This window comes from Gouania willdenowi, chromosome 22 (genome assembly GCF_900634775.1).
Source record: "Gouania willdenowi chromosome 22, fGouWil2.1, whole genome shotgun sequence".
Taxonomy (NCBI): Eukaryota; Metazoa; Chordata; class Actinopteri; order Blenniiformes; family Gobiesocidae; genus Gouania; species Gouania willdenowi.
The window spans coordinates 11,320,082-11,347,222 of NC_041065.1; the positions used below are offsets into that span (position 1 = coordinate 11,320,082).

Consider the following 27,141-nt stretch of genomic DNA (forward strand, 5'->3'; position numbering starts at 1 on the left):
AGATTGGGAAAAAAAAAATTGGATGATAGGTGTATTTTACAGCTGATTTAGGAACCGTTATCATAATAGATGCTAATACGAGTTATTTATTAGCTTATTTCAGGCTCGGTAAATGTGATTCATTGTAATTGAACTAAAGTAATTGAGAACGTAATTATAATTTACTCTGTCACTGTAATTGTAATTGAGTTGTAAATGAATATGGGTAATTGAAAATGTAACTGTAACTGAAAAATGTAATCGACCCCAACCCTGAATGCAGGTCTTGCCTTTCCATTGAAGGGATGATATAGTTCAGCTGATGCTGATGGGAGCTAAATAAAGTGTATAAAAGTGTAGGAAGGAGGGTTGGGCATCGTTTGAATATGAACGGTTCCGATTCCTCGTGTCGATTCTTTTAAGAGGCAATTGTACAATGTATGTATTGTATACAATGTATTTTGTATGAGTATACATATATATAACATATATACAAGGTACATGATCATGTTTGTCGTGCACCCTACTGTGCACGATATAATCTTTTTATAAGTGTTGCACGAAGTCAAGTTATTTTTACTAAATTGAAGCCACGCTTTAGACCACCGCCGCACACTGTTCATGGTTGTGCGGTAACACAAACGCTTCTAGTGGATTCTTCTTTGTTGGTGTTCGGTGGCTTCTTCTTCTGGTCGGCGGACTGAGTATAGAAAGTAGGAATCTAAATTTCAAAATGTGATTGATTACGGGAGAGTTGGAAAGTTAGTCCCGGGATCAATCGATGCCCAACCCTAGCTGTCACTACCTTTCTTGGCTGAGTCCCACCAGGCTTCGACCGTCCACACTAAGCAGCTGATCTCCTGCTGTTAACCTGCCGTTCTACACACAGTCAGAGGAACACAAAAGTTATGTAACCATTTCTTGTGTAATCGTATAATGCAGTGGTGTCAAACTCATTTTCATTCAGGGGCCAAATACGTACTAGTTTAATCTCAAGTGGGCTGCTGATTATAGGTGTTAAAACAAGCAATTTTATCTTTATTGTGTCTTAGTTTTCACTTCCACCTACAGCATATTTGTTTTTAAAGTATGTAAGGCACCGACTATATCCAAGCTATAAGTGACTGATATCAGTCCCTGCAGGATTTAAAATTTCCTTGATTTTTGTGACCAATTTTTTATTCATTTGGGGAAGTTTTGTGGAATAATTTTTAGGAAAATTGTAGGATTTGGGAAAAATTGAGAGTTCTGAAGAGAATTTTGAAGTAAAAAATGACTGCCATCATGTGATATAGACATGGGTGAACTGTGAGCTCTGGAAAAAAAAATGTGCAGTTTCAATTAAATTGTGTATTTGGAGGTACTGAGATATCTGATTTACACAATGACTCACATTGTCACTGTCATTACTTTCTTCTGCAGGTCGAATGGGGAGCTACAGTATAAATGGACGGATTTGGCCTCTGGGCCTTGAGTCTGACAAATGTTGTGTAATGTGTAATTACAGTATGTGTTGCACGTTGAACTGAACTAAACCAAATGTTCTCACTGACAATTTCAGCTGGTCCTCCTTTGACAATGGATTTAATGTAGATGCCCAGGTTACCCTGCCCTGCTCCCTGTTAAACAAAAGACAGAACATCATCTCTATCATAGACACTTCTTTAAAGAACATCACTGTGCACAATGAAGATGTGTCACCTTGGCCGCCACAATGCTGACCCCCATGCCGCTGTTGAGAGGTTTGTTTAGGGTGATGGTTGTGATCCCTGGCTCTCTGTGTGCTGTCTGTCCAAGAACATGTATGAGATTTAATGATATGTGGCATATAATCAAAATACTCAATACTGCTTAATAAGCATGCGCTCACTTCAGGAAGGAAAGGGTCTTTAAAGTTCACTGTCCAGTCCCCTTTAGTGTTTGACTGGGTTATCAATGAGCAGAGACCTGCAGGAGACGTTCGTCATTTATAATATTAATATCAGACAGGTTGGTTACTTACAGTAAAATCTAAATAAAACTTGTGCCTTAACCTTTCTGGCAAACAGGGGCTAAAAACTCTGTGAAGCCTGCCGGGATTCCTCTCACGCTGTCACAGGAGTATCCTCCTTCTGGCAGCAGGAAGGGCAGAGGGAGGTCAAGGCTCTCCTCCAGCTGGATGTCCCGGCCTTCGTTTTGGATCAGGTTGTCTGATGAGACCTGGGTGGTCGTCACCACTGCATCGATCAAATCCTGTGGCAGGGATGACAGGGCAGCGGCAATATGTCAGCAAAAGGTTGATGTGGTGTAGGGCGAGCGTCAACATAAGTCACTGTGTGACAGGGACGGGGATCTATTGGATGGATGTCACGTTTTACTGCTGCAAGTGTGTCCAAAACAATTAGGGTAACCCTGACCTGTGACCACTTACAGTAGAGAGACGTTACTGCTTCAAGTACTCAGAATAAGTAAGTATAATGTATCATATTCCAGCCGAAACATTTCGGTAACACTTTATTTATACAGGTTTTATATAACACCACACTGATACATACAAGAAAGTACAACATTATGGACCAACAAATCAAAGACATCCTAACGCATTGCAGTAAAAGAAAAGACAAAAGAAAACAAAAAAACAAAGATGCACGTGCATTCTATGCAAAGGTATTGAAAAACCACCTAAAGGGCTCTATACTCACGGTTCCAGGCCAGACAAAGTCCGCACATAGTTCAAGAATAGGTTCCAGGTTTTGTAAAATCTATTAGCAGATCCGTTAAAGGTGCATCTGATTTTTTTCTAGCTTGATATTGTGCATTATGTATTTGATCCACTGGTTGTATGATGGAGGGTTTACATCCTTCCATCTGGATAGTATTAAACGTCTTGCTAATAGAGAGGAAAATGCAATGACCTTCTGAAAATATGGAGGAAAATGCAAACCTGTTGGAGTTGAAAACACACCAAAGATACCTACAGTAGAAGAGGGCACAACCATGCAGCCATAAGACGTGCAGAGAGTGTCAAAAAATGACGACCAGAACTATGGAAGTTTTGAGCAAGTGGTAAGCGGTCACTGGAGCCTGTGTACACCTGTCACGTACCTGGCTTAGGTTAGGAAACATTCTTGCACGTTTTGCCTTAGAGAAATGTAGCCAATGTAGTACCTTAATTGTATTAAGGCATGTCATCAGTGTCAGTACCTTAACTGTATTAAGGCATGTCATCAGTGTCGGTGTCATGGGGGAGCATTTGAGGGCCGTGTCCCCTCCTGCTGACCCCTTGTGCCCCCCCACCCCACTCTTCCCACACTACAGGGGGAGCTTTTTATTACTCAAAGTCAAGAGATCTGATTGGCTATCGCAACTGACTACAAACTCTAACAGCGCGGACCTAGCCTGACGTGACGTCACTCACATTGCTGCATCGCGAGAACCAGAGCCGTATCGAGATATAGATATAGAGTGTGAAACTCAGATGGAGGGCAGGAAGTGAAGTAGCTTGAGAATCTGCCATCTGAAATAATCAAAATGCCCATGTTTTGTGTAATTTGAAAGTAAAGAAGGAAAGTGCGGCAGTTTTCTTAATGCCCCCTATTTAATACTAGCTGGCGCCGACTCTGCATATCGTGCACATATAGAGGATGAATGAACCCATGCAAGTGCCAAGTTACATTCTTCATCCGACAGAGGGACGCCAAAATCTGTTTCCCACTGCTCCCTGATATGAGCTATTGGGGTAATATATTAATCCATGATGTGTGTATTTATCATTGAAATCCTTCCCTTATTCAATGTGTTGACCTTCAACAAAGAATCTAAGCAAGATAATGGAGGAATAGATGGAAAATCTCTGATTTGTAGGTAGCGGAAAAAGTTGTTATTAGTAAGTTCAAACTTCCTGGATAGTTGTTCAAAGCTAGCAAAAGTGTTATGAATATGTAGGTCTTCAATACTACGTATACCCTTGTCATACCAAATTTGGAAGCCTTTATCAAGCAAAGATGGGAGGAAAATATGATTGTTTACAATAGGCGAGTGAATCAATATGTTTTGAAGTCCCAGGCATAATGTGTAATGCTTAAGTTACAATAACATTTCCATCAATAACGTTCACTAGTGAATGCAAAGATGCACATAGCAGAACAGGGAGAGAGTAGGGCTTACTGGTGTTCATTTCAATCAGGAGCCAAGCAGGGGTCTTGCATTCAATCCTTTAACCACAGGGAAATAGCATTAAAATTTGCAGCCCAACAAATATGAGCGAAGATTTGGTAACGAGAGCCCACCTTTTATTTTTGTTCTTTCCATAAATTACTTTTGTATGCAGGCGAGTTTACCGTGCCAAATGAATTACATCATCTGATTATAGTCCTTAAAAAATGATTGTGGTATAAAGATAGGTACGGCTTGAAACAAATATAGGAATTTAGGCACAATGTTCATCTTAACAGAGTTTGTTCTACCAATAAGAGACAAGGTCAAAATTTACCATTGTTTGATGTTGTTTTCACACTGTTCTAAGAGAGGTGACGTATGTAGAAATTATATTAAATAGTCGTCTCAAGTTAAAATAGAACTGTCTGCCTTGAAAACCTAGTGTGGTCGTCTGAAATTATACATAGAAGAAAGTTTTCATGACAGAGTGCCAAAACTTTGGAAAATATTTTACCATCGCAATTTGTCAAACTAATCGGCCTATATGATGAGGAGTTGAGCGGGTCCTTATCTTTTTTTAGTAACGATATTATAGGTGCTTGGCGAAGTGTGGGGGTAGGACTTCTCTTTCCAGAGCCTCTGTATACACTGAGAGAAAAAGAGACGATAGTTTATCTCTAAATTTTTATAAAATTCTATTGCAAACCCATCCGGACCTGGGGCTTTTCTGCTCTGAAGAGACATTATTGCAGCGACTTTTTCCTCCAGTGTAAGGTTTGTTCCAGCCCCTCTTGAGAGTCAGTGTTTATTGTGGGAATATTTAAACTTGAGAAAAAAGCATCAAACTGAATATTATCTGGAGTAACATAGAAAGAGTATAATTTAGAGTAAAACTATTTAAACTGATCATTAGTAGCTTAGTGATCCTCTGTTAGGGTGACATCAAATGATCTAATCTGAGAAATAATATGAGACGCTGATTTTTGGCAAAGTTGGTTTGCTAGTAATTTAGAAGGTTTGTCCCCCTCTTCATAAAGTCTACTACAGAATATCAATTTCCGTCTGTAAACGTACTCTTTCCTTTATCAGGTCAGGGGTCGGCGAAACAGAAATGCGTCGGTCCAAGGCCCTAAGTTTGAAGGAAATATGATCAATGTTTGCGTGGTTAGTTTTCCTAATATGTGCAATTTGAGCTATAATCTGACCTCTGAGATACACTTTCAGTTTTTCCCACAAGGTTGAGGTTGTATTTATATCCAAAAAAATATCTATTTGATCAGAGATGAGTTGCACAAAGTCCGAGTTTGCAAGCAAGAGTGGATCAAGCCGCCAAGTTCTTTTAGCTCTCGGAGCAATATTATTTTCATACACACCGCAGCACGGTCAGAGATCACAATCGGATTATAGTCACAACTTTTGATGGTTCTCAATAAGCAGGGATCGACCAAAAAAAAAAAAATCTATTCTAAAAATGATTTATGTACATGAAAATAAAAGGAGAACTCCCTTTTCCCAGGGTTTGTAAGCCACCATGGATCTATGAGTTAATGGATATCTATAAATGCCTGGATCCTTTGTTTTAGATGCTGATTTAGATGCCTTCAACACAGAGTGAGAGGAGCTAAAACTGAGTCCAACACAATATTATAATCGCCTGAGAGAATCAGATGATGACTATCCAAACTGGGAATGGAACTTAATATCTTTTTAAAGAATTGATCATCATCAAAAGCAGGCACGTACTGTATATATTAACTAAAATTAAATTGAGTCCCAAAAGCTTACCCACAACCATTAGATATCAGCCATTTTGATCAGAAATTGTGTTAGATGCAATAAAGGGAATATCTTTATGGACCAGTATAGCTGTTCCTCTAGTTTTAAAATTGAACTGGGAAATAAAACCGTGTAGCACAGATATGCAAGTGACCTATTATGGTGATGCAAAAAATAAATTCATGCACAAATTAAAAACAAAACATAAAGAATACACATATACTCACACTTTTCAGGTAGCGAACAAAATATATATCCAAATGCCTTGAGACGGCAACCTCCCTTAAATGTTCTGAACTTTTGCAAACATTACATTATATAATATTAAAACGAGATCGAACCACTATCACACGATACCTCACCTTCATTTAATGCCCTCTAATCAAGTATGAACAAATAATATTATTGACAAGGGCATTTAAAAATCAGTAATGATCAGTGCGAGGTTTGAAGAGAGGTACGTAACATAGAATTACTATTGACCTCTGAGACAATACTTATTCTCTGAAGTAGCAGCAGACAAAGAACCCAAATAAAAACAAAAGAATTACTGCCTTACCACAGTAATAATCTATCAACCACCTGCTTAACATTAACTTAACTTCGTAACATCAATGAAAACAATAATAGCAAACTGTGATTGCATACCAGCTTAATATTAACTCAAATTAAGTAAACAGAAAAAGATAAAGTGATGTGACCACCCATCATTAGTCTATTCAGTCTTTGCTGCATAAATACAATTTTGTTTACCAGATTTTACTGACTGAGCAGATATAACAGTGACAACCCCACTGTATGTACCGGTATAATGGCTAGTGAGGCTGTATTGAGCATGACCTGTCACCTCACTTACTCATCCTCTCTGTCATTAGGACGTGAAGGGGGGTGTCTGTCCTGGGAAACGTTGTCCTTTGTGTATGCAAGCGCTTCTGCGGGGTCCGTGAATCTCAAGCGTTTGTTGTTGTGGGTGAACTATAGCGTAGCTGGGTAGAATAGGCCGAATCTAATGTTGGCGACATGGAGCTTCTGTTTGGATTCGAGGAAGGCGGCACGTCGTTTGTTTATGTCCATACTTAAGTCTGGGAAAATGTGGATTCTGGAGCCCTGCTAGGTGAGGGGGCCTCTCTCACATGCAAGTCGCAGAATCAGCTCCTTGGTCTGGAAGTGGTGCAGCTTCACAATGAATGGTTGTGTTCTGTTGTCGCCCTCTCCCAGTTTAGGAGCTGCACTTCTGTGAGCTCTGTCCATGGATGGGGGTTTCTCAAAACTTTCTCCACCAAATACTGTACCTTGACTAGCAGATTTGTAATTATCTCTGTTGGCCGTTGTCCCTCTTTATTTTCTTTTATCCCCACAACACAAATGTTTTGTCTCCTGGTATAGTTCTCCAAGTATGTTACCTTCTCTCTTAGCATGTCATTTTCTTTCACCAACCGTGCCTGTGAAGATTCAGTAGTGTCCAACCTTCTTTCAAATACGTTCAGTCCTTCCTCCATATTGGTAATTAGTTGGCCGTATGTGTTAAGCGTCTAGTGTAGCGAAGCAATAGCCATGCGGTTTTCATTCAGAAAGGAATCGATTGAAGCTTGTATAGCACCTATAGCCTTTGCTAGCGCTTCCAAGCTTTTGGAGTTAGCAAAAGCATCTGCTTCTGAGTTAGCCATTGAGTTTGAGGCAATGTCCTTTGACACCTTACTTTACTTTGTGGTCTTTAGAGACCTTTGGGACATTGTTGCGAGGTTCACGGGCCCCTAAGCGAGCCTAACGCTGAAGTTTGAAAAGATGCGAAGTCCGAAAAATATGAATTTATTAGAATAATGTAGGAGTTGTGGCAGATGCGTCTACTCCGTAAGCATGCTCACTAGCGCTCCCTTTACATGAAGTTTTATACATAAGGCTGACATTATACTTTCATTATTATGACATGACACCTGTCATTAGCATGAATAAGGTGTCATGAAGGCTGTCATTAAGTGTCATTTGTTACCCTTACCCTTCATTATCCTAACCCCAAACCCTAACCTTAACCCTAGCCCTACCTAATGCTGCATTCATACTGGATACGGCGCAAAAAGTTTGCGTGGCCAGATTACATGTAAAGTCAAAGGGATAGACACGGTGAATTCTTCTCCTGTTGGTCGGCACGGTTGGATTCGCACAGCAAGAGCGTTGGCTGTGGCATGCGCGCTCCCGTTTTTTCCGTGACATTCGTCAGTCGGTTCAGTTGAAATTATTGAACTCCAGCAAATGTTACACGCGACACACAGGCATGAAAGCCAATCAGAGTCCTTGTTGTCAATGACTTCAGTAGCACAATCAAAAAACACGCACTTGCCTCTTTTTTGAGGCTGGATCAAAAGGTCCAAAGACGCAAAGAAAAAAGGTTCGCGCAACTACAAGGTTAGCTCCCAATTTCAGTTTTAATTTACACCAAAAAACCGTGACGTTTCGGGCTGACCGCCCTTCATCAGACATGAGTTGCAGCTTTAAGGCACACCTGTTTTTGTAGTGTGCATGATTGAACAGGGTAGTCACATGATACATGTCAGTGAATGAACATTTATCTTACATATATTTACAGTTGCCATGTGTACTAACTTTATACACTATATATATACAAAAATATACTATATATATTTTTTAAAAAGTACAATACTTCCATACAATATTATCTGTAAATTATAGGTAAAACGCAGTGATTTTACTCGGGTCCTCCACAGTTGATGTTGAAAAGAAAGGGAGTCTGGTTGGCGTCTTTTATATTCACTTCAGACGCGCACATGAAGAGAACAGGGGAAAAACGTTTTTTGATGCCCAGGCACGTCACAAAAATTTGCGCTGCGTCCGGTGTGAACGTAGCATAACCCTAACCTTTACCCTAACCCCAAACCCTTCCTAAACCCACTAGATCCCTCCACCTAACCTAAAAAATTCCAACATAGCACCAAAGGTGTTCAAATTTAGCGTAAGGAGTTATAATTTATTGAACAAGACTTAATGACAGCCTTCATGACAACTTATTCATGATAATGACGTAATGTCAGCCTTATGTATGAAACTTCAAGTAAATCGTTACTAACATTTTAAACGGAGATAATGCTAATAAAATGATCCGAAAGTAGCATCTTTAGAAGCAGTCAGTAACATTCCTACAAAGCCTGTTCTTCTCTGCACATGGACTGCTGTAAAAATAGCTCACATCAACACATGCAGAAACCTCAGAGAAATGCCCTGGCCTTGATTCAAACTTCAATACGGGCTGTTAGCTAACACTGCTGGCCACTGGCCACCTGCACAACAACCATCGATGTAGTATTTCCTCCATTGACCTACTGAGAAACCCACATTAGGAAGTCAGTCATGGTAAGATTTCAGAGAATTACTTCAGCTGAAGCTTTGGGATAATGTGACAAGTGGCTTCAGCATGCTTCATTTATAATTTATAGACATATTCATCATGGTAAATTATTCATGCTGTTTAATCACTACAGCAGAGCTTATGTTGAAGCTTTTCAGTTGATCTCAGAGCAAATCCTTTGTCTTGTTCTGCCCTTAAAACAACCCAAATTCTAAATCTGTTCAACGAGGCATGTATTGTTGTCATTAGTGTCAGAAGTGTTGTGATGCTTTGGCTTTGAGGGGAAAGGGGCGGGGCTGGAAGTACTCACAGCAGGGATGTGAGGCTCATTGGTAGCGCAGAGGTAGCTGGAGAGCAGCTTGTGCAGCTGCAAGGAGTTCAACTTGAAGCAGGTACTCTGGATGTCCTTCACATCCTGCATTGAATACTTATTCATGGTCAGGAGTGTGGTTGCCTAGAAACAGGCAGATGGAGCTATTTTAAAAGCTTATATTAAAAGGAGGGATTCTGACATTGTGAATGAAAACGAAGACTTAGGAAACATGATATTTGAGCTCAGATTGCTCTAAGGCAGTGTTTTTCAAATGAAGGTACATGTACCCCTAGGGGTACATGATGGCACTTCAGGGGGTACTTGAGAGAGAGAGAGAGAGAGAGAGAGAGAGAGAGAGAGGAAAATTAACAAATAAAGTGTCAGTGTTGGTCCCACCCCAGGCATGACCGGAAATAATACAAACTATAGAAATAAATCTACTCAGGAGTCACTAAATCAGTGTTTTCCCCATGTCGTGTCACCTGGAGTTTAAATTTGGTGACCTGAATTTTCTGAAAAATCAAAATAGATTTTTTAAATGTAATAATTATTATTATTCTTTTTTTTTTTTAATTAAAACAACACAAAATCTGTATTTTTATATTTTCACTTCATGAATCTAGTTCGATTAAAATACAATAAAATAGAATAAAAGCACGAACATGATCAAAAACTAACTATGGAAAAAAAAAATGGGTGACACTTTATAATTACCATTCATTATAAGTAAATAGATCACTAATAAACTGTTCATAAATGAGTTATAAATTGCTTGTTGAATATTTGCTAACAGTTTGTAAATGATTTATAACTGTGCCTTATAGATAGCCAATAGATAACTTAAAAGCTGTTAGTAAACCATTTATAAATTACATGTTAACTGTATGTTAATGATTTATAACTATACCATATAAATTAGTAATAGATCATGAATAAGCTATTAGTAAACTACTTACTAATGACTTGTTTAGTATCCATTAAAACTTTATGTACATCATTAGGACGTTATTCTAAAGTTGCATCTATTCCTAATTACGTAACAGTGAGTAAATTACATGTAACATTGTAACTGATACTCAACAAGTCATTCATGAGTAGTTTACAAATAGCTTATTAATGATCTATTACTAATTGATGAAGCACAGTTATAAATCCTTAACAAACAATATTCAACAAGCAATTTATGACTCATTACAGTTTATTATTGATCTATTAACTACTTATAATGGATAGTTACTATAAAGTGTTACTAAAAAAGGTCTTCAGGGTCGAGATTTCTGATATCAAAAAGGGGTCACGATCCCAAAAATGTTGGGAACCGCTGCACTAAATTAGTGATAGACCGATACATCGGCCGGCCGATATTATCGACCGATTTTTCGTATCGGCATTGGTCGATGCAGGCTGCTGCTTTAACCAATCCGCATTATTTACAGAGAGCAGAAATATTGTTCTACATCACCTGCTTTTAATATTTGTTAAATATTTTTTACTTGTCGTTGTAATTCATCTTTGTTATCATGATTGTGTAATTTTGCTGATGTAAATTGAGGGAGCAAAGTATCGGCTCCAAATATCGGCTCAAGAAAATCGGCAGTCCGTATCGGTCATCGGCTAAGGCTGATGGGAAAAAAAACTGGTATCGGCATCGGCCCTAAAAAATCCATATTGGTTTATCCCTACACTAAATACTGTTTCATTCCACGTATTTACAAAATGAGATTATTTACAAAGTGTGTTATCACTCCTTCATTCTGTCATTATGCTCTATAGTTGTTTTTAAATCGTTTTCTATGCAAAATGTTGTAGTCGGTCAAAGGGGGTACTTGGATTCAGAAATAAGAAAAAGGGGGCACTTGGGACAAAAAAGTTTGAGAACGTTTGCTCTAAGGAACACACGTTCCCTGGTTAGAAACAGCTGTTCTACAAGTGTTTGGTAGGTTCTAATCAGGTATGTATTGCACACCTGGATGATGTGTCCGAGGTGGCAGTCTGCAGCCAGCTCCATGCCCTGCCTCTCAGCCCATCCTTCAATGGCGCTGAGTCTCTGGCGTAGAGCAGCTCCCCAGTAATGGGAGCGCAGGCCTGAAGCACTGCTGTTTGAACTCATGAGCTGATTGAAGAGCCAGGTGCTGATGAAATGGAAGAGCTGGGAGAAAAGCTGGATGGTGAGGGCGGGGTTGACCTGACTGCGACGCATCAGGGCCATGGTGTTCATTAGCGTGTTCAGCACCATCTCTATAGGAGCAAGACAGTGTTACAAGTGTACAGTGAGTACAATGCACATGATTGAGCCATAAATAATCAGACATGTACCGATGCCAGGTGGAAGTGCACCGTGTTTTTCTGGATCAATCAGAAAAGTTGGTAAATGTGTCCTTAACTCCTCTTGTAAGCACTGCTGCAGGAAACTGTAGAGGGATTAGAACACAACATGCGGCTGACGTGATCACAATCCACTTCATTCCTGAGGCAGCTACTTCCTGATAGTGGTTTCAACTTCCTGTGTAAGGATTAGGCTCAAATTGTTATTGCTAATGGCCTAATAGCTAATTTAGGCAAAATTGTTGCATGAGGTGAGGCTTGAACTAACAATCTTGAACAACAAGAAGCATCATCTATAGCCCTATTCGCACAGGATTCGTTTTACCTAGGGGCCCCATGCGATTTGTAGTAATTGCGGAGAATGTTTGTGATGTTAATCCCGTGTGAATCGGCCATGTCAGTAATTTGTAAAGTAAAAATTTCCCCGCAAATTATTTTGCTGAATTTTGAGGTCCTGTGATAATCCTAATCCAATGCGAATAGGCGTTTCTGTGATTTGCACAGAAATGGGGGGATCTGATGCGTGATTACGCGTTGTTTTGTTTCCGGTGTTAGATCGATTATGAGCATATATACACGCATGCAACCCTAACCCTAACCTTAACCCTAACCCTAACCTAATCCAATAAATACAAAAATAAACACAACTGAATTATAATTTTTTTTAGCAAAAATTAATATTCCCGTAGTGCGCATGCGCATATATGCTCATAATTATCTTAGTACGAGGTAAACACAGATAGTGACATCGGGACGCATGTTTATTTGCTTTTGGCGAAGAATGGAGGCTGCATTAGAGTGTTTAGAAACGTACGGCAACAAAAAGAGAAGGCTGAAGAGAAGGAGCAATATCAGAAGCAAATTGTAGATCACATACGGCTTTGCACTGTGCAGTAAGAATTTTTAATTTTTTTCTGTTTGTAGCCTTCTATTTAATACAGCTGGTTAGCGCTAGCAGTAACACAGCAAAGTTGTTTTAACGTCAACTCACACACTGTTTCACGTTTTCAGATGTTCGTAAATTTCAGCAAAATCTCAGGCTTTGGTTATCCCGTGTGAATGCGCCACATAAAAAGCAGACGTTGGGGGGTCATTTATTTATTACATGTGGTCCATAGGTAAAATTAATCCCGTGCGAATAGGGCTTAAGTTTCTGAGCTAATTAAAACATGGAAATGTCACCTGGAGCTTCACTAATCAACTAAGCCAGTCACCTGTGTGCAAGACAGCAGCTGTTGGCGATTAAAGGCAGATTTCAAACTGCTGTCAAAAATTCAGTAACTAAACAAAAAAAATCTGGAAATATACACACATTTTTTATTGGCTCCATAAGTGATAAACTGCTATTGTTGTACAGTGGCATTAAAGTGAAACTCAAAATGCAGCGAACATTTTTTTTTTTTTTTTTTTTTTTTAATAATCCATCATCTACATTGACTCCAACTTTTTTTTTTTTTGATAAACACTGAAAATATATTTAAATATGTGTACAATATCACTTACAGTCAAACATTTTGATGCACTGTAGGTTCAATTTTTGTGTGGATCGTTTGTGTTGGACAGTCTGAACAGAGTGAAATTCATATTTTGCGTTTAAATGTACAAAAGTTTCTTCCGTACTCGGCCTACATTTCGGTCAAAGTTGCAAATCTGTACCACATATGGTTGATTTGTTGTGTGCATGTTAGGATGATTTATGGTTCAAAGTCTACCTGTAAGCTTTGTGAACCAGGTGGCCCAGGTCCAGCTGACTCTGCTGAGTCAGGGGATCCAGGTCTTTGTCATGCTTGAGGAAGTTCAGGAGCTCAGAGGTGTTGGCCATCCAGAAGGCGAGAGCACCTGCAATCTCCCTCTGCCTCTGAGAAGGACAAATAGAGCAGAAGCACTTAACTAATCTGGCAGATATGCTGCATGTAGATGCATTAATACATGTTTCATAATATCACTGTTTATCACATAAGGAGCTGTGGAAGAAAGGTTTGTTGTTGTTTTTTTTTGTAGGAAAATGTATTCTTTAAAAATATATTCATCTTAACACTCAAAGCTTAAAATCAAAGTTGGAAAAGTATATATTATTAGTACCGGTAGCTAGAAGAAGCTTACATTTACTTTACCATCATAATGAAAGCACAGGGTCTTTCATTATGACATGTGACCCACTTTTGGGTCCAGACCAAATAATGTAAAACTCTTATAATTAAGGATTTGAGAACACTATACTTTCAATAATTAGCAATTTAATTTGCTAATATTTTAGAGAAAATCATGAATATTAATTAAATTACAGTTTGAAAATCTGGGCTTTCAATATATCCCATGCATGTGTATCAGACAGTCTTTCTCTTCCCCCCCACGAAAAAAACAAAAGGACACAAAGAGGAGTTTGTTCAAACATTCCTAAAGTTGACACAGACACAGAAAAACAAAGGAAACTCAATGAAAAAGCTGCTCTGCCACAACATGTCATCAACCCGTGATGTTCTACAGCAATTCAATCACAGACTCCATAAAGTCCTTCTTTAAAACAGGGGTTCTCAACCTTGGCGTTGGAACCCCATTTGGGGTCGCGAGACACTGGGAGGGGTTGCCAGATGCCTTCAAGAAACTAAGATAATCTTTTTGCTTATTTTTACCATTTTTCTGCAACTACAACAAATTTGCTTTATTTTAACCTATTTTCATCACTTTTTCTTGCCATATTTGGGGAGTAATGCATTTTGCTACATTACTCCCATTTCTGCCGCTCCTCCATCAAATTTCAATGCCTTTTCGGCACATTTTCGACACCTATAAACCCTTTCCACCACTTTTACCATCTAATATTACATGTTGACCTATTATTGTCACTTTTTAACCTTTTTTCACCATATTTCATGCTTATTTTTGCCCATTTTACCACATTCACGGTTTTAATGCCCATTATTTGCCAGTTTAAACTAATTGTTCCTACTTTTTGAATTACATTACCCCAATTCACCCTCACTTTTAAGCCAATATTGACACGTTGAACACTTTTTACCATTGCTACACATGTCTAAGAGAGGATTTCATGGACTTGCCTGAATGACCTTTCCCATCATGGCTGCCATCTTGTTGCTGACGGAGGTCACGTCGTGGGCAATTCCCGAGGGCGGAGAGGGTCGTCTGTCATGGCGCTGCAGAGCAAATATGCCCGTGGCGTAGAGAATGTAGGCAGGTGAGAGCTTAAAATAAACTGTGGAGCTGTTGGTGTAATTGATGACAGCAGACAGGAAGGAGTCCTCGGCTGGGATGGGAAAGAAGCAGAAGGGTGGGATGAGAGAAAGAGGTGACATCCAGCATGTCCCCCTTACTGATAAATAGGACTTTTATTTGATACTCACACGTGTCACAGAAGTCGATTCCCACTGGTAATCCTGGGTGATCTAAAAAATTAAGATTAAACAGGGCAATATGGGTTACATTCAGGTTGCTCACAATAAAGGCTACCCGTACTGAAAATTTGTATAGCAATACATGTGTTTAATGTGTTACCACGAAACAAAATATGTGCATCTTTTTTTACAAAAAACACATTAAAATGACTTTTTTGAAGGATTTCATATCTTCTGGCCTAACAATGGAGAATCGCATTTTGGTCAGGATATGATGCACATTCGTTGATCAGCATAGCATGTCGCTTTAAATAAATGGGGCATTGTGGGAGGTTGAGGCATAACAGCTCTGTTTACATTGTGGTAAGTGCAGTTTTTCTGTTGGCACTCAGCGCTACGCAGCCATTTGTAACCTCTCCTTTAGTGATGAAAGTGCACCATCCAGGTTGTACGTTGGGAGAGGATTAAATATCACCTTTCTCACCAATACCTGCTTCTTCTATGCTGCCCTGCGCCGACTCAGCATCACAATTAGCCTAACGGACAGAGCTGTTGTTACCAGCAGGAACAAGGCTGTGTAGTTAGGTGTTGGTGTGCACAAATGTGGTGAGCAACTGTGAAGTATGTTTACAAGCTGTTTTGAGATTTTCTGTGGAGAGATTCTGTTGCGACTGTGTCTGATTTCAGGCGTAACTTTGGCTTCGTGCCCATTAGCTTAGCCCGCTGATCTCTCTCGTAGCAGCTCCGGTGGAAGCTTTTTTCGCATACCACCAAATTTTGTCCGAATGGAAACATCTAAAGTGTGTCATAAACTGTCTGAAACTACGTCTCTTCATAGTTTATGTAACCTGGCAATAGCCAGATTGATGCGTAGCCCTCCCTCTAACTCGAGTTCTCCACAACGATCTGGGTCTGTGTCTGGCGAATCCTTTCGGAACCAGGGAGGGACATGAACAGAATGCTTGAAGCTCATTGGGCAAAGCACCTGTCTGCCATGATTTATTTTAGCCAATCACACGGTAACAAATGATAACGTCGTCATCGGCATGCGCCGCAGAGACGCTGCTACAGGACTCCGCTTTGCCGTCTTTACTGTCCTAAAATGCACAAAGTGCCTCTCACTGTTGCTCATTCAAAAAGAAAATGCTGGATTTTTCAAAAACGGAGTTTATAGCAGCTTCCACACATTCATCCTCCTCTATTTTGATTCAGAGCTATGCTAATAGCGGTAGCCCGGCTAGTTCCTCTCCCCGCAACTGCCCATGCGCCAGTTTTGCTTTGGCGCTTCTGCCTTTGTCTCATGATTGGTTCGAACTGTTTCGGGTCGGTTTAGAAAGGCAAAAGCGGGAACAACACAAGATGGATTCTGGTGTTTGTGAGCACCAGGAGAATCCATCTTGCAGGCAAGGTTATAGTTTATGCCCCAAGGTATAAAATCCTTCTAAAAAAAAAAAGGTATTTTAATTCGTTTTTTATAAAAAATATCCACATATTTTGTTTATTGATAATACATTAAACACATGGGTACCCTTTACCTGGATCAACTGCATTCACACTTCCATTGTTCTGCGCTTTTATAGATAATTTACCTTCTTGGGATGGACTCTGTTCCTTTTGCTTCTCAGGTTCAGACAAACATATCCTGCTGCTGTTTAGAGGACTTTCAGTCAACCTGCATTTGAATTCAAATTTAGCGTATTTACACAGTAGGAGAAAAGTTGGATGAAATGAAGGCAGAAGTTTACCCCCTTTCATCCTCTGCTATAGTTTTCTCCTTTTTCTTTCCTTTTTTTGACAGCGTCCTCTTGAATTTTTGAACCACACCTCCCTTGTCTTTCTCATGAGCATTATTCTTCAACACAAAGCAGAATAGATTAACATCCTTTTATGTATTCAACATAAATTACAAATAGACAGGTCACCAGTTACCTCCACACTGTCTTTGTCTTTTTTGAGCACGAAATGTCCCTCTCTGTTGTCTAATCTCCAGTTTAGTTGAACAATTAGTGGCCTCTCATCCAGATCCAGTTTATGTTCTTTCCCACATGCAAAACACAACAAAAGTTTTTTTTAGGGGACTGACCACTGTTAATACCAGGACACTGCATTCTGTTCAAGAGGTGAATCATCAGTCAAACAAAATATAGAACCAGCATACCTTTATTGGAGTGGATCTCATACAGGGAGTATCTATGTGTCAGCATTTTCATGTCTGGCCGGAATTTCTCACAAAGAGTTTCAATGACCTCAGAAGCAGGAGAGTTACTGCAGACACGCAGACACTTGGTGGCTACGTTTCCCTCCACATGGTCCTCAAAGTAGAAGCGCATCACACCGTGAAACTGCAGGTTCTGACAGAATTCAAAGGAGAGTTGGTGATTGGGCGACTGGTTGTCAAGGTAGAATGGACAACTTCTTCATCGAAGAGTTGGGGATTCAATCCTAAGGCTATACCTGTCTGTGTGTCGAAGTGTTTAAAACAAGACACTGAACCCTAAGTTGCTCCCAATGGTCGACTGGCATCCTTGCTTGGCAAAGCGCATTGGGCCTACTTTAGTGGTCATAAACGTGTGATATAAAACCATGTCCATTTACCATTGTGCCATTTTTTATTATCATTGTGTTAGAACCTTTTTTTTGTTGAACCATGTCAATCAAGGGTGTTTTAATGTAATGTTGATATTGGATATGCCTGATATTAACAAAAAAAAAAAAAAGTTTATCGGATTATCGGCCTGCATCTAAAATCTCTGATTCAGTTTATTCCAGATTCCGCTCCAGCACTTCAACTAAATGGGTCAGTTTTTCTTACCTGCACCTGCTGTTGCTGACTATTGTTCTCTGTTCTAATAATATCACCCGATCAAGCCTTTTTTTTTTAACATTCCACATTATAAAAAGGGCAATTAAAGTATTATTGATTCGCGCCGATATCGGGTTGCTATCGGTATCACCAATACACAAGGTTACAAAATCTGTATCATAATGGAAGTGAAAAAGCAACGTTAGATTGCAATGCAGAACAACTCAACCATGATTTAAGTATTTTGACAAAATCACTTTTCAGAAGTTGAATTGAGCCTTTTTAGGATTTAAAGCAAGGCCTCTAAGTGCCATATCAATATACGATAATATACCTAAGGTTCTCACTTGTCACCAGACTGGCTTTATTACACAACACAATAAGCACAACATGCACATCTACTTTAAAATAATCAACAACTCATCCCCACCCTTTCTATTTCCTACCGTGAGTCAGGGATGTTTTTACTCCAAGCTGGACAAGTCTTAGAATAAATTGGCATTAAAAGTCTTTTTCCCAAATAATTTTGGTGCTGTTCTGTTGTAATTCACAAAAAAATAAAAAAATAAACATAACATGATGATTTCAATGTCCATGACAGAGAAACTCCTGCCACTGTTCAGACTTAACTACCTTTTTTCTGTACTCATGACTCGGTAAAGTGAAAAATGTCTTTCAGGAACAAAATTCTCAAAAATGCATTGGTTTTCAACTTGATGTTTGGCAATAAAACCTATTTTTTATTCCATAGGTGATACATAGATGGACTGTTGCTACTGTCTTCTAATTTCTTCAGCATCTTCAATTTTTTACTATATTACCCAGCAGTTATCCTGCTGTTTGGACTGACTGCATGGAAGCAGTTTGCAGACATTTAAATGATCTACTGACCCTTCCAATGGCTGGGTGACTTACCTCATCAGGTTGGCTGATTTCAAACAGGTCCATTCTGGTGTTGTTCCACTGTCGGATGACTTTGGCTATTTTATCTCGATCGTCTTCTGGCATTTTCACTAATCAGATACTCACAAAGTGTCCTAATGAGAGGAATTCGAGCTCCTGTGTTAGTATTCAATGTAGTTCCTTATAAACGTATTATCCTCTGCAGTGGGTTCTTAAACATGATTGCCCTCTTCATCCCACTGAGCACATCCCTCCCACGCCCCCTTGCCCTCATTTAACAGGTCAGTGCATCTTTGTTATGTGAGGCCAACTGTTTCCTAATCATACATCTGACACAGGAAAATAGTTCCCATCTCAGCAATAAACACTGCTACCAGTGGTCAACTATAGAACATAATCAGATATTTGAATGTGTTTGTATTTTAGTGATGCCACATAAGATGCAGGCTGTAGCAAATCGCTCAAGAATCATGTCTCCACCATCACCATGATAGATTTTCACAACATGGATCTTCACGCTTGAGGGAATCTCACTTAATATGCATACCAGTGAATTTGGATACAATTTATAACATGTTTGTCCATTCAGCCAGTGCTTTGTATGTGGGGCAGCTTTTGTTGGCTGTTCCCAAGCTTTCAGGGTAAAACAAAAGCTGGCGGAGGGATATTGTACGAATGAAAATTGGTATATATACCACATTGTATACCATTTTACCCATGTTTTATGTATTTTCACCGAACCATGTATAGAATGGAACAATTGATATTGTGAAGTGTAACTAAACCCACAGGTTTTCGCTGACCTGGCACAAAAGGGACATTTTTTTTAAAAAAAACGGGCGTTTCTCCTGGAGCAGTTAAGACACGCCCAGGCTATACTATAAAATCTACAAAGAACGATCTATGCTATGCTAACTACTTAAAACTCACTATACCTCTCTATTCACAATTCTGTCAATGCAACCTCCTCACCACAGGTGCTAGTTTTTATTGGAGGGGCGGGGCAAACAGTACTTGTTTGTGACACAAATGGTTCCAAGAATCTTGTTCTTAGAAATAGAAAAATGAAATAGTAATAGCCAGGTTTCAACCAATAGAGGGCAGTTACTCTGACATTTTACAACAAAATATGCCAAATTGAAATACTTTGACTAAAATGTTGGGGTTTGGACCAGATCAATAAGCAGCACTACTTATTACCCAAATACATGTGTATTCAGCAATAAAAAGGTGGTTTTGAGGTTTAGTTACTCTTTAAGTAACTGAAACAAGACTGACTGCACTGACTTTAACAGTCGATAATGTATATTAATACTTTTTAGCAGAAGCCAACAATATTTTCACATAGGAAAATACCCACAAAATTGAAATATTATGAAAGTGTTCATTAAAGGGGACATATCATGCTAAATCCACTTTTTTAGCCCTTAAATGCATTTTGTTGTATATTTAGAGTGTTTAGAAGCACAGAAAAGTTCAAATTAATCTCTTCAGGTGCTCCGTTGATATCTTTATATTCTGTTTTGGTCATATTTTTCAATTTGTTTCGATTTTTCGATTCTCTATTACGTTTTTTGAACATTAACGTCAGCGGAACTGCCAAATTAGGACATCGACTCCAGGCCCAACACTTCGAGCAATCCGCCATTTTTATTTCTCGCTTTTATTTTGTAGTCCAAGCTCCAGGATGCAGAAGTTATGAGAGGATAAGTCAAAATGTTTGGTTGTTGGATGTAGTAACCCACACGCTTCATTACACCGTCTCCCAGCATCAGAACCTTTTCAAAGTGCCTGGTTGAGTATTTTTTTTCACGGAAATGTACCCACATCTGTGGGTAAGGTCATTTTTGTGTGCGCGCAGCACTTCAAGGATGACTGCTTCAGCAACCTCCACCAGTATAAAGAAGGATTTGCCAAAAGACTTTGTCTGATTGAGGGTTCAATTCCTTCTATCTTTGGAGACGACGAACAGAGCACTTCGGTAAGCTGTAAATAACACTAAAAAGTGTGATGATAAGACGTCCCTGTCATTGTTTTGTTAGCATTAGCAGTTGCACCGTCTTCATATGTTAGCGCTGTGTGCTCGTTTTAGATCCTTGATGATATGGCCTACGTGATTTAATTTAAGTCTAAAGTTTTCATTAGTCATTTCATTTTGTCGTTTTTGTCTCCAAAAAGACTGTATTAAAATGCATTTCGTGATGTTAGCTTGGCGCTAGCGTTAGCTCGGTGCTTGTGTTAGCTCACTTGTTAGGGTTCTGCAGGTTCATCATTCTCATTTTCATCTCGCTCCACCGGGTCCGACTCTGGCTCAAACATGTAAGGCTGGATGGACAAGTATTCCTTTGTTGACATTGTGTAAATAACGTGTGAATAAACTTTTTCTGCGCCGCCACATAGCCATATCTCTTCTATCAAACTACAAAAATGGCCGAGCAGGGTGGAGGTGAACCTGGAGAGGGGGCGGGGTATGAAGTGTCTCATTTGCATTTAAAGAGACCGCACCAAAACGAGTTACTCTCAGAAGCACATCAGAAAAGGGGTAGAAAAGGGGTCTGTGGAGCTATAATAATGAGGAATTCAGACCCAAGCATTGCAGTTCCGCTTTATATAGACCACAACTGTATGATTTATATCTAAAAAGGAAGGATTTAAAACCATGATATGTCCCCCTTAACTCATACTTTGAGCATTTTATTATTTCTAGGGGTAAAACTAGGATATACCCATTTTATTGATGCTTCATAAAACATTTGGCAAACATTCAACAATCCAGATTTAAGTAAATAAACAAAATAAAACAGAGAACTGCTTTGTGTAACACGATTTCCATAAATACCCAATAGGCTGCAGACTTGAGGTGACATTGCGCCATTGGCATTGATATAAATAGTTTTTACTTGTGAAAATTAGCAGTGCCAAGGTGTGAGATGTTGAAGATGTAAAACGTCTTTGATTTCAAATCCTCACATTACGTTGCTCCCAATGCCTTTTTAAGCACCTGGGAAATATGTTGCCTAACGCACAAGTCATCTGTCACCACCATTCCAGATTCCCTCTTCGGGTCCTTATTTAGTCCAATGACTGCAGCAGGACAGCAGTGCTAATGCAAACTTAAGAGATAATGCATGTGGTCCTGCTCTTCAAGGATGTATTCTGTCATCATAAGACCAAGTTGCTCCCTTCTGCATTCTTTGTTTTCTCAGTTTTTCTGTAACAAAGTAGATAAACATACTTTCAACTTGAAATAATTTTATAATCTCATTTTTTTTTTTTTTTAAGTACCCTCTCAGATTCTCCACATCTTCTATGGTTTCAGGCAGGGCAACACCTCTCATTTCAGGTAACAATGTCACCAAAGCAGCATACAATATGGACATCACACCTGCAAACAGCAAATTTAAAAATCTATTCTCAGCATTGTACAATTAGGATTTTTTCCAATGTATTCTAGTAGGTAGAGGAGCAGTTTACCATAAAGAAAAAGTGGCAATTCTTGCCATATACTAGCCAACCTGTAGAGCACAAATGGGGCCAGAATTGCTCCAAAGTCGCTGGCAGACGAACAGACTGATAAACCCAAATTCCTATGAGAGAAAAGAAAGAACATGAAGAAATATTAAAGCGTTGGTGTGTTGGTGCCTCTACAGCAGGGCTCTCAGACAACGGGTAGGAATTTAGCAGTGCTAACATGCTAATTTGTACTGTCAACATATTTTTGAAGGTAGCTCACAATTTCAATAAACTCTGACTGCATAAAAAAACATCCTAAAATATCACATGCATGTAAACATTAGCATAGCCTCAAGAGACCAATCAATTGCCGTATTTTTTTTTTTTTTTTTTGCAAGCTATAGTGAATGAAAGAGACCACGCTGTATTTTCAGCAGCCAAAATTATTTCCCAAAAACCTCAAACTCAACCAACTAAGTGTATTAGAAATTATTTGAGTTTAAAATATGAACATTAACTTGTGTACAGGACTGATTTCGGCTTAACCTTTATGATCTTCTTAAGAACCTAGGGTTGACAGAGCTACACAACAAGACGATTTACATAACAATTCTACATGAAATCTGTGCCATAACTGTTTTTTCAATAAAATGTGCTTTTTAACAATTAAGTTAATGACGTATCTGTTTAATTAGTAGAAGCTAATTTATTGGAGTTATCTAGCAGACTTCATTAGATGTCACAATAACACTTGCCTTTGATTTACCATGTGATAGTTTATTAAATTAGTAAAAATAATAATAATAATTGTGTTTAGATAAGCCAGCCCTTTTTAGTGGATGCTTTCATTTTTACGCTCAATGCTACATTTCACTGCACAATGAAAACAAATCTTTGCCCTACAGCTCCACACCTCAGAGGTGTTGGGTACATCTCGGCGTTTGCAAAGTTCAGAGTCTCAATCCCAACTGCAATGGCAAGCCTTCCAATGATAGCAACCGACTTTTTTAGGTAGTTATAATCTGTGTGTGGGGGGGGGGGGAGAAAAATAATGTGAGTATTCAGGTGGAAATACCATCACTTGGATTTTCAATCTTCATTTAGCTCTACCAACCAATGGGCACAAATGGGACGACAAGGCAGGCAATGCCACCAGTTAGGTTAGTGACAGCCAATAGGGAGCGTCGTCCAACTCTGTCAACCAACAGATAGAAGATTAATCCTGTAGGGAGCTCCACCACGGCAGAGATAAAGAAATCCAAAAAGAAGTTATCACCGGTGATTCCCAGCCGCATCACCAGGCCTTGAAACACAACTGTACAGGCAAACCTGAATCACGGCCAAGAGGTGATGGTCAAAACATGCTTTAGCTGTGATTCATATCATTCATGATAAAGTGACATACTGCATTCTGACTAACCAGGCATAAATTAAAATTAATGTGTTTCTTCGTATTTTTGGTGTCCGGAACAAGTCTGTTATTGACACCGAGTTTATGTCTTTCTTTTCCTCCGACAGGACCACCTGAAAAATACAAAAGTAGTAAATCTCTTTCTGTGAAAATTTCAAAGTAAAATAATATTTTATAACTGCTAGCAGGGATAGGGGTCAAATATAAATGTAATTACGTAATTGGTAATAAATTATAATTATGTCGTTATATATATTATAATTGTAATTGTAATTGTAAAAAAATGTTGATGTTGTAATTGTAATTATATTCTAATTGAGTTTAGATAATTTACTTTGTAATTGTGATTGCCATGACAATTCAATAATCAATTATAATTTAATGTAAAACTGGGGAATAGTGATACAGTTCTATGTACAGTTCTACATATATGTAGTTAACAATTATTAAAATATGTTTCATATCAAGCTTTCCCACATTTTACCATTTTAAAAACATTGAAATCGAGGGGTATACTGACACAAAAAAGGTTCGGATGCCCACACCAAAAATGTTAAATTTATATTTTCTTTGATTAGGAAGCCTAACAAGGTAACCAATAGATAGGAAAAAAGTAAGATGATAGATAAATGTTTTTAGTGTATTTTACAGCTGATTTAGGACCCATTATCGTAAGAGACGCTAACGGAAAGCTAACACAAGAGGAAGGTTAACTTTTATCAGATTAGTTATTTCAAGCTTGGTAGTTGTGATTATTTGTAATTTAAACTTTAGTAATTGGGAACATAATTGTAATTGACTTTATGAGGATAAAAATTAATTGTAATCGGGGAAAAATGCTGGTCACTGTAATCGTCATTGAATTGTCAATGAACATGGGTAATTGAAAAAGTAATTGTAACAGAAAAATGTAATGACCCCAACCCTGACTGTTAGCTTACATCATCTTGAAAATTAGGTGGCAAACATCTCTGATTGTATTTTGCAATGTTCTCTGCAACTTTCATCGCCTCTGATGTCCTTTTTTGTGAAAACAGCCAACGTGGAGATTCAGGAACAAGCCTTGACAAAAGAGAGACAATATGTATGAACTTGGCTTTTTGCAATGAAACCTGGTTCATTTTTTGGCAAAAGGGCAATATTACCAGTAGTATGAGATAAACAGCAAGCAAGGAAGACTCATGACCAACTGTAGAGCCGTCCATGATGGCAAAAAGTAAGCCAGGCCAGGCATGATGACCATGCCAATGGAGTAGAAAGTCCGACTGACCATAGAAACTGACTTCCTGTTCCTTGACCCAAAGAACTCAATCACTGTGTGAAAGAAGATCAAAGACTTTGTTAGGAACAACTTTTTACATACTTTCAAAAACATAACTTAAAGGCACACTGTGTAACTTTTGGCCACTAGGGGCGCTAGACTTGTAACGTTCACGTCAAGCGCCCCTAGTGGCTACAAGCGTTGCAGCACTGCCGCAAAAATCAACAAACAGTCAGTCGGGCAGTGAGGCCAGGGAGTAGGGGGGGAGCGCCTCCGACATAGCGACGCTGGCCGAGCACCGGGTCTCCTGCGGCGGGGAGGGGAGGGCGGCGGTGGCTGCTCCTCCAGCCATGGCGCAAGCCCAGCCTCGCTTCGTTCTCTAGCTCGACTGACCCAGCCCTGAGAGCCAATCCTCATCCCGAAGTTACGGATCTGACTTGCCGACTTCCCTTACTAAAGAATCCACGTTTAACTGAACTATCGCGGCGATTAGTGCACCATTAATCCAACACGAAACTACCATATTGTGCTCTTTTGGCTGTGAACAGAGGCTAAACTAATTTTAGCTGCCCACAACAATGGCACCAGGTCGGGAAATGCCTATATGTTGTGACGTCATGTGGGAACTATGTATATCCAAGCCTGTGGTCACGTGATTGTCGTAAAGTGAAACGTTCTCCAGGCATTCTCCAGGTCACATGACCTGGCCAAAGACGATCCGTCTCTCCAAACTTACATAGTCGGTATTTCAAGAGGGAAGCTCCGCTCGGAGCATTGATACTGTCAATCGCTGTATATTGGCCGGAGGAATCATTTAAAATAACTCATATGGGTCAACTTTTTAAGTCAAAAAGTCTGCGGTGTGCCTTTAAGTTGTCAGGAAGAAATTATAATACAAAGCAGGATTCATTCAGAATACCTCATACTTGATGATCACTTCAACATACCTAGCACATATGATGTCGTCCATGCTCCCTTTCCAAAAAAGCCTTGTAGAAACCTAAACCCAAGTAGCAGTGGGTAATATGGTGACAGCATCACTCCAACACCAGACAAACCCAGGCCAGTCATTGATGCAATGAAACAGGACTTTCTTCCAAACCTGTGCAAGAAAAAGAGTTTTTATAATTCGTGTTAATATTCAAATTTAAGGTGTATCAAAACAGGATAAAGTGAACAAACTTGTCTGCCAAGTAGCCGGTAACAAGAGCACCAATAAAGAATCCAAACGCCAGGAAAACCTGATTCAGATCTGCAAGCCATGACTTTCCACAAACCAAAGAAAACTGAAATGAAATATGGATTCAAGATTATTTTTTCTAGTGCTTTTGCCATATAATTATCCACCGACAACAAATGCCGCTTTATGAATGAACTTCTAACCTTAAGAAAAAACAAGAACGCACCTCAGAGACAATACTGCTGTGGCTTTCATCAAACACCCATCTTCCATCACAGGCCACAGACTGGTTTGCATTTAAACTCAGAGACCAGTCTAATTCTTTGCACTTGATTTGGTCTTGGTCCCAGTCATTAGCTAATCTCTGACAACGACTAAAGGAAGAGGTCTGTTCACTGTAAGGAATTGTCACTTGTCGCACCTCCTCCTCAGTTAAGCCACATTTCTCTTTGAGATGCTCGGATGAAGAAGTCCAGCACCAGTGACCAGGAGTGTGTCCTATAAAAACAACCCCCATGAGTACAAAAGCAAAAATGACCAGCGGTAATGAACCTAGAACAACAATCTTCTTCTGAAAAGGCCCGAAGTCTCCAATCTGTTCCATGAGTCTGTCCATGTCTGCCATTTCTTCTCTTTGACAAAACAGAGGGAGAGTGGACTCACACAGTAAACCGTAAGTCAATAAAGTACTTTGAGAAGTGAGTTCTTATAGAGTTGAGTGTGGATCAAAGTCCCTTCCTACTTTTAGTCATGGGTTTACTAATCAACGATTCTGAGAAGTCTGTGTTATCTTTCCTTGGAAAACCTTCTATGATTTTTACACACGTGAATCTTTTTCTAACCTGAAAACCTTTCACTCCACCAGTATTGACCGAGTTCATATTTT

General features: G+C 39.2%; 2 protein-coding genes across 2 annotated transcripts in view; both read right to left on the reverse strand.

The window, feature by feature from the left end:
• Positions 1 to 19,055, reverse strand: part of LOC114456334 (afadin-like) — a 25,655-nt gene extending 6,600 nt beyond the window's left edge. Inside the window, exons 1-16 of the mRNA XM_028438024.1 lie at positions 18,963 to 19,055; positions 17,403 to 17,595; positions 17,174 to 17,280; positions 16,990 to 17,096; positions 16,834 to 16,916; positions 15,254 to 15,295; positions 14,951 to 15,156; positions 13,604 to 13,749; positions 11,883 to 11,977; positions 11,533 to 11,804; positions 9,564 to 9,707; positions 2,013 to 2,211; positions 1,850 to 1,926; positions 1,681 to 1,767; positions 1,533 to 1,598; positions 785 to 858 (exon numbers count right to left, since the gene is read on the reverse strand). Coding sequence (XP_028293825.1) covers positions 785 to 858; positions 1,533 to 1,598; positions 1,681 to 1,767; positions 1,850 to 1,926; positions 2,013 to 2,211; positions 9,564 to 9,707; positions 11,533 to 11,804; positions 11,883 to 11,977; positions 13,604 to 13,749; positions 14,951 to 15,156; positions 15,254 to 15,295; positions 16,834 to 16,916; positions 16,990 to 17,096; positions 17,174 to 17,280; positions 17,403 to 17,595; positions 18,963 to 19,055 — 1,991 coding nt within the window. The remainder of the gene's footprint in view (positions 1 to 784; positions 859 to 1,532; positions 1,599 to 1,680; positions 1,768 to 1,849; positions 1,927 to 2,012; positions 2,212 to 9,563; positions 9,708 to 11,532; positions 11,805 to 11,882; positions 11,978 to 13,603; positions 13,750 to 14,950; positions 15,157 to 15,253; positions 15,296 to 16,833; positions 16,917 to 16,989; positions 17,097 to 17,173; positions 17,281 to 17,402; positions 17,596 to 18,962) is intronic.
• A 2,672-nt stretch (positions 19,056 to 21,727) lies between these two features.
• On the reverse strand, positions 21,728 to 26,916 carry slc22a3 (solute carrier family 22 member 3). Its single transcript, XM_028438662.1, has 11 exons — positions 26,482 to 26,916; positions 26,258 to 26,361; positions 26,023 to 26,177; positions 24,960 to 25,128; positions 24,756 to 24,876; positions 23,824 to 23,927; positions 23,518 to 23,732; positions 23,317 to 23,425; positions 22,425 to 22,537; positions 22,236 to 22,335; positions 21,728 to 22,161 (listed from the first exon to the last, which is right to left on the reverse strand). The coding sequence occupies exons 1-11, from the start codon at positions 26,878 to 26,880 to the stop codon at positions 22,113 to 22,115; spliced, it is 1,638 nt and encodes a 545-aa protein (XP_028294463.1). The 5' UTR covers positions 26,881 to 26,916; the 3' UTR covers positions 21,728 to 22,112.
• Between the last annotated feature and the right edge of the window lie 225 nt (positions 26,917 to 27,141).

Coding starts and splice junctions, on each gene's coding strand:
- slc22a3 (XM_028438662.1), bottom strand. CDS start 26,880: ATGGCAGACATGGACAGACTCATGGAACAGATTGGAGACTTCGGGCCT. Junction 22,538..23,316: donor ATGTACCCAACACCTCTGAG/GTGTGGAGCTGT, acceptor TTTCTCTCATAG/GAATTTGGGTTTATCAGTCT. Junction 22,336..22,424: donor ATTGCCACTTTTTCTTTATG/GTAAACTGCTCC, acceptor TGCTGTTTGCAG/GTGTGATGTCCATATTGTAT.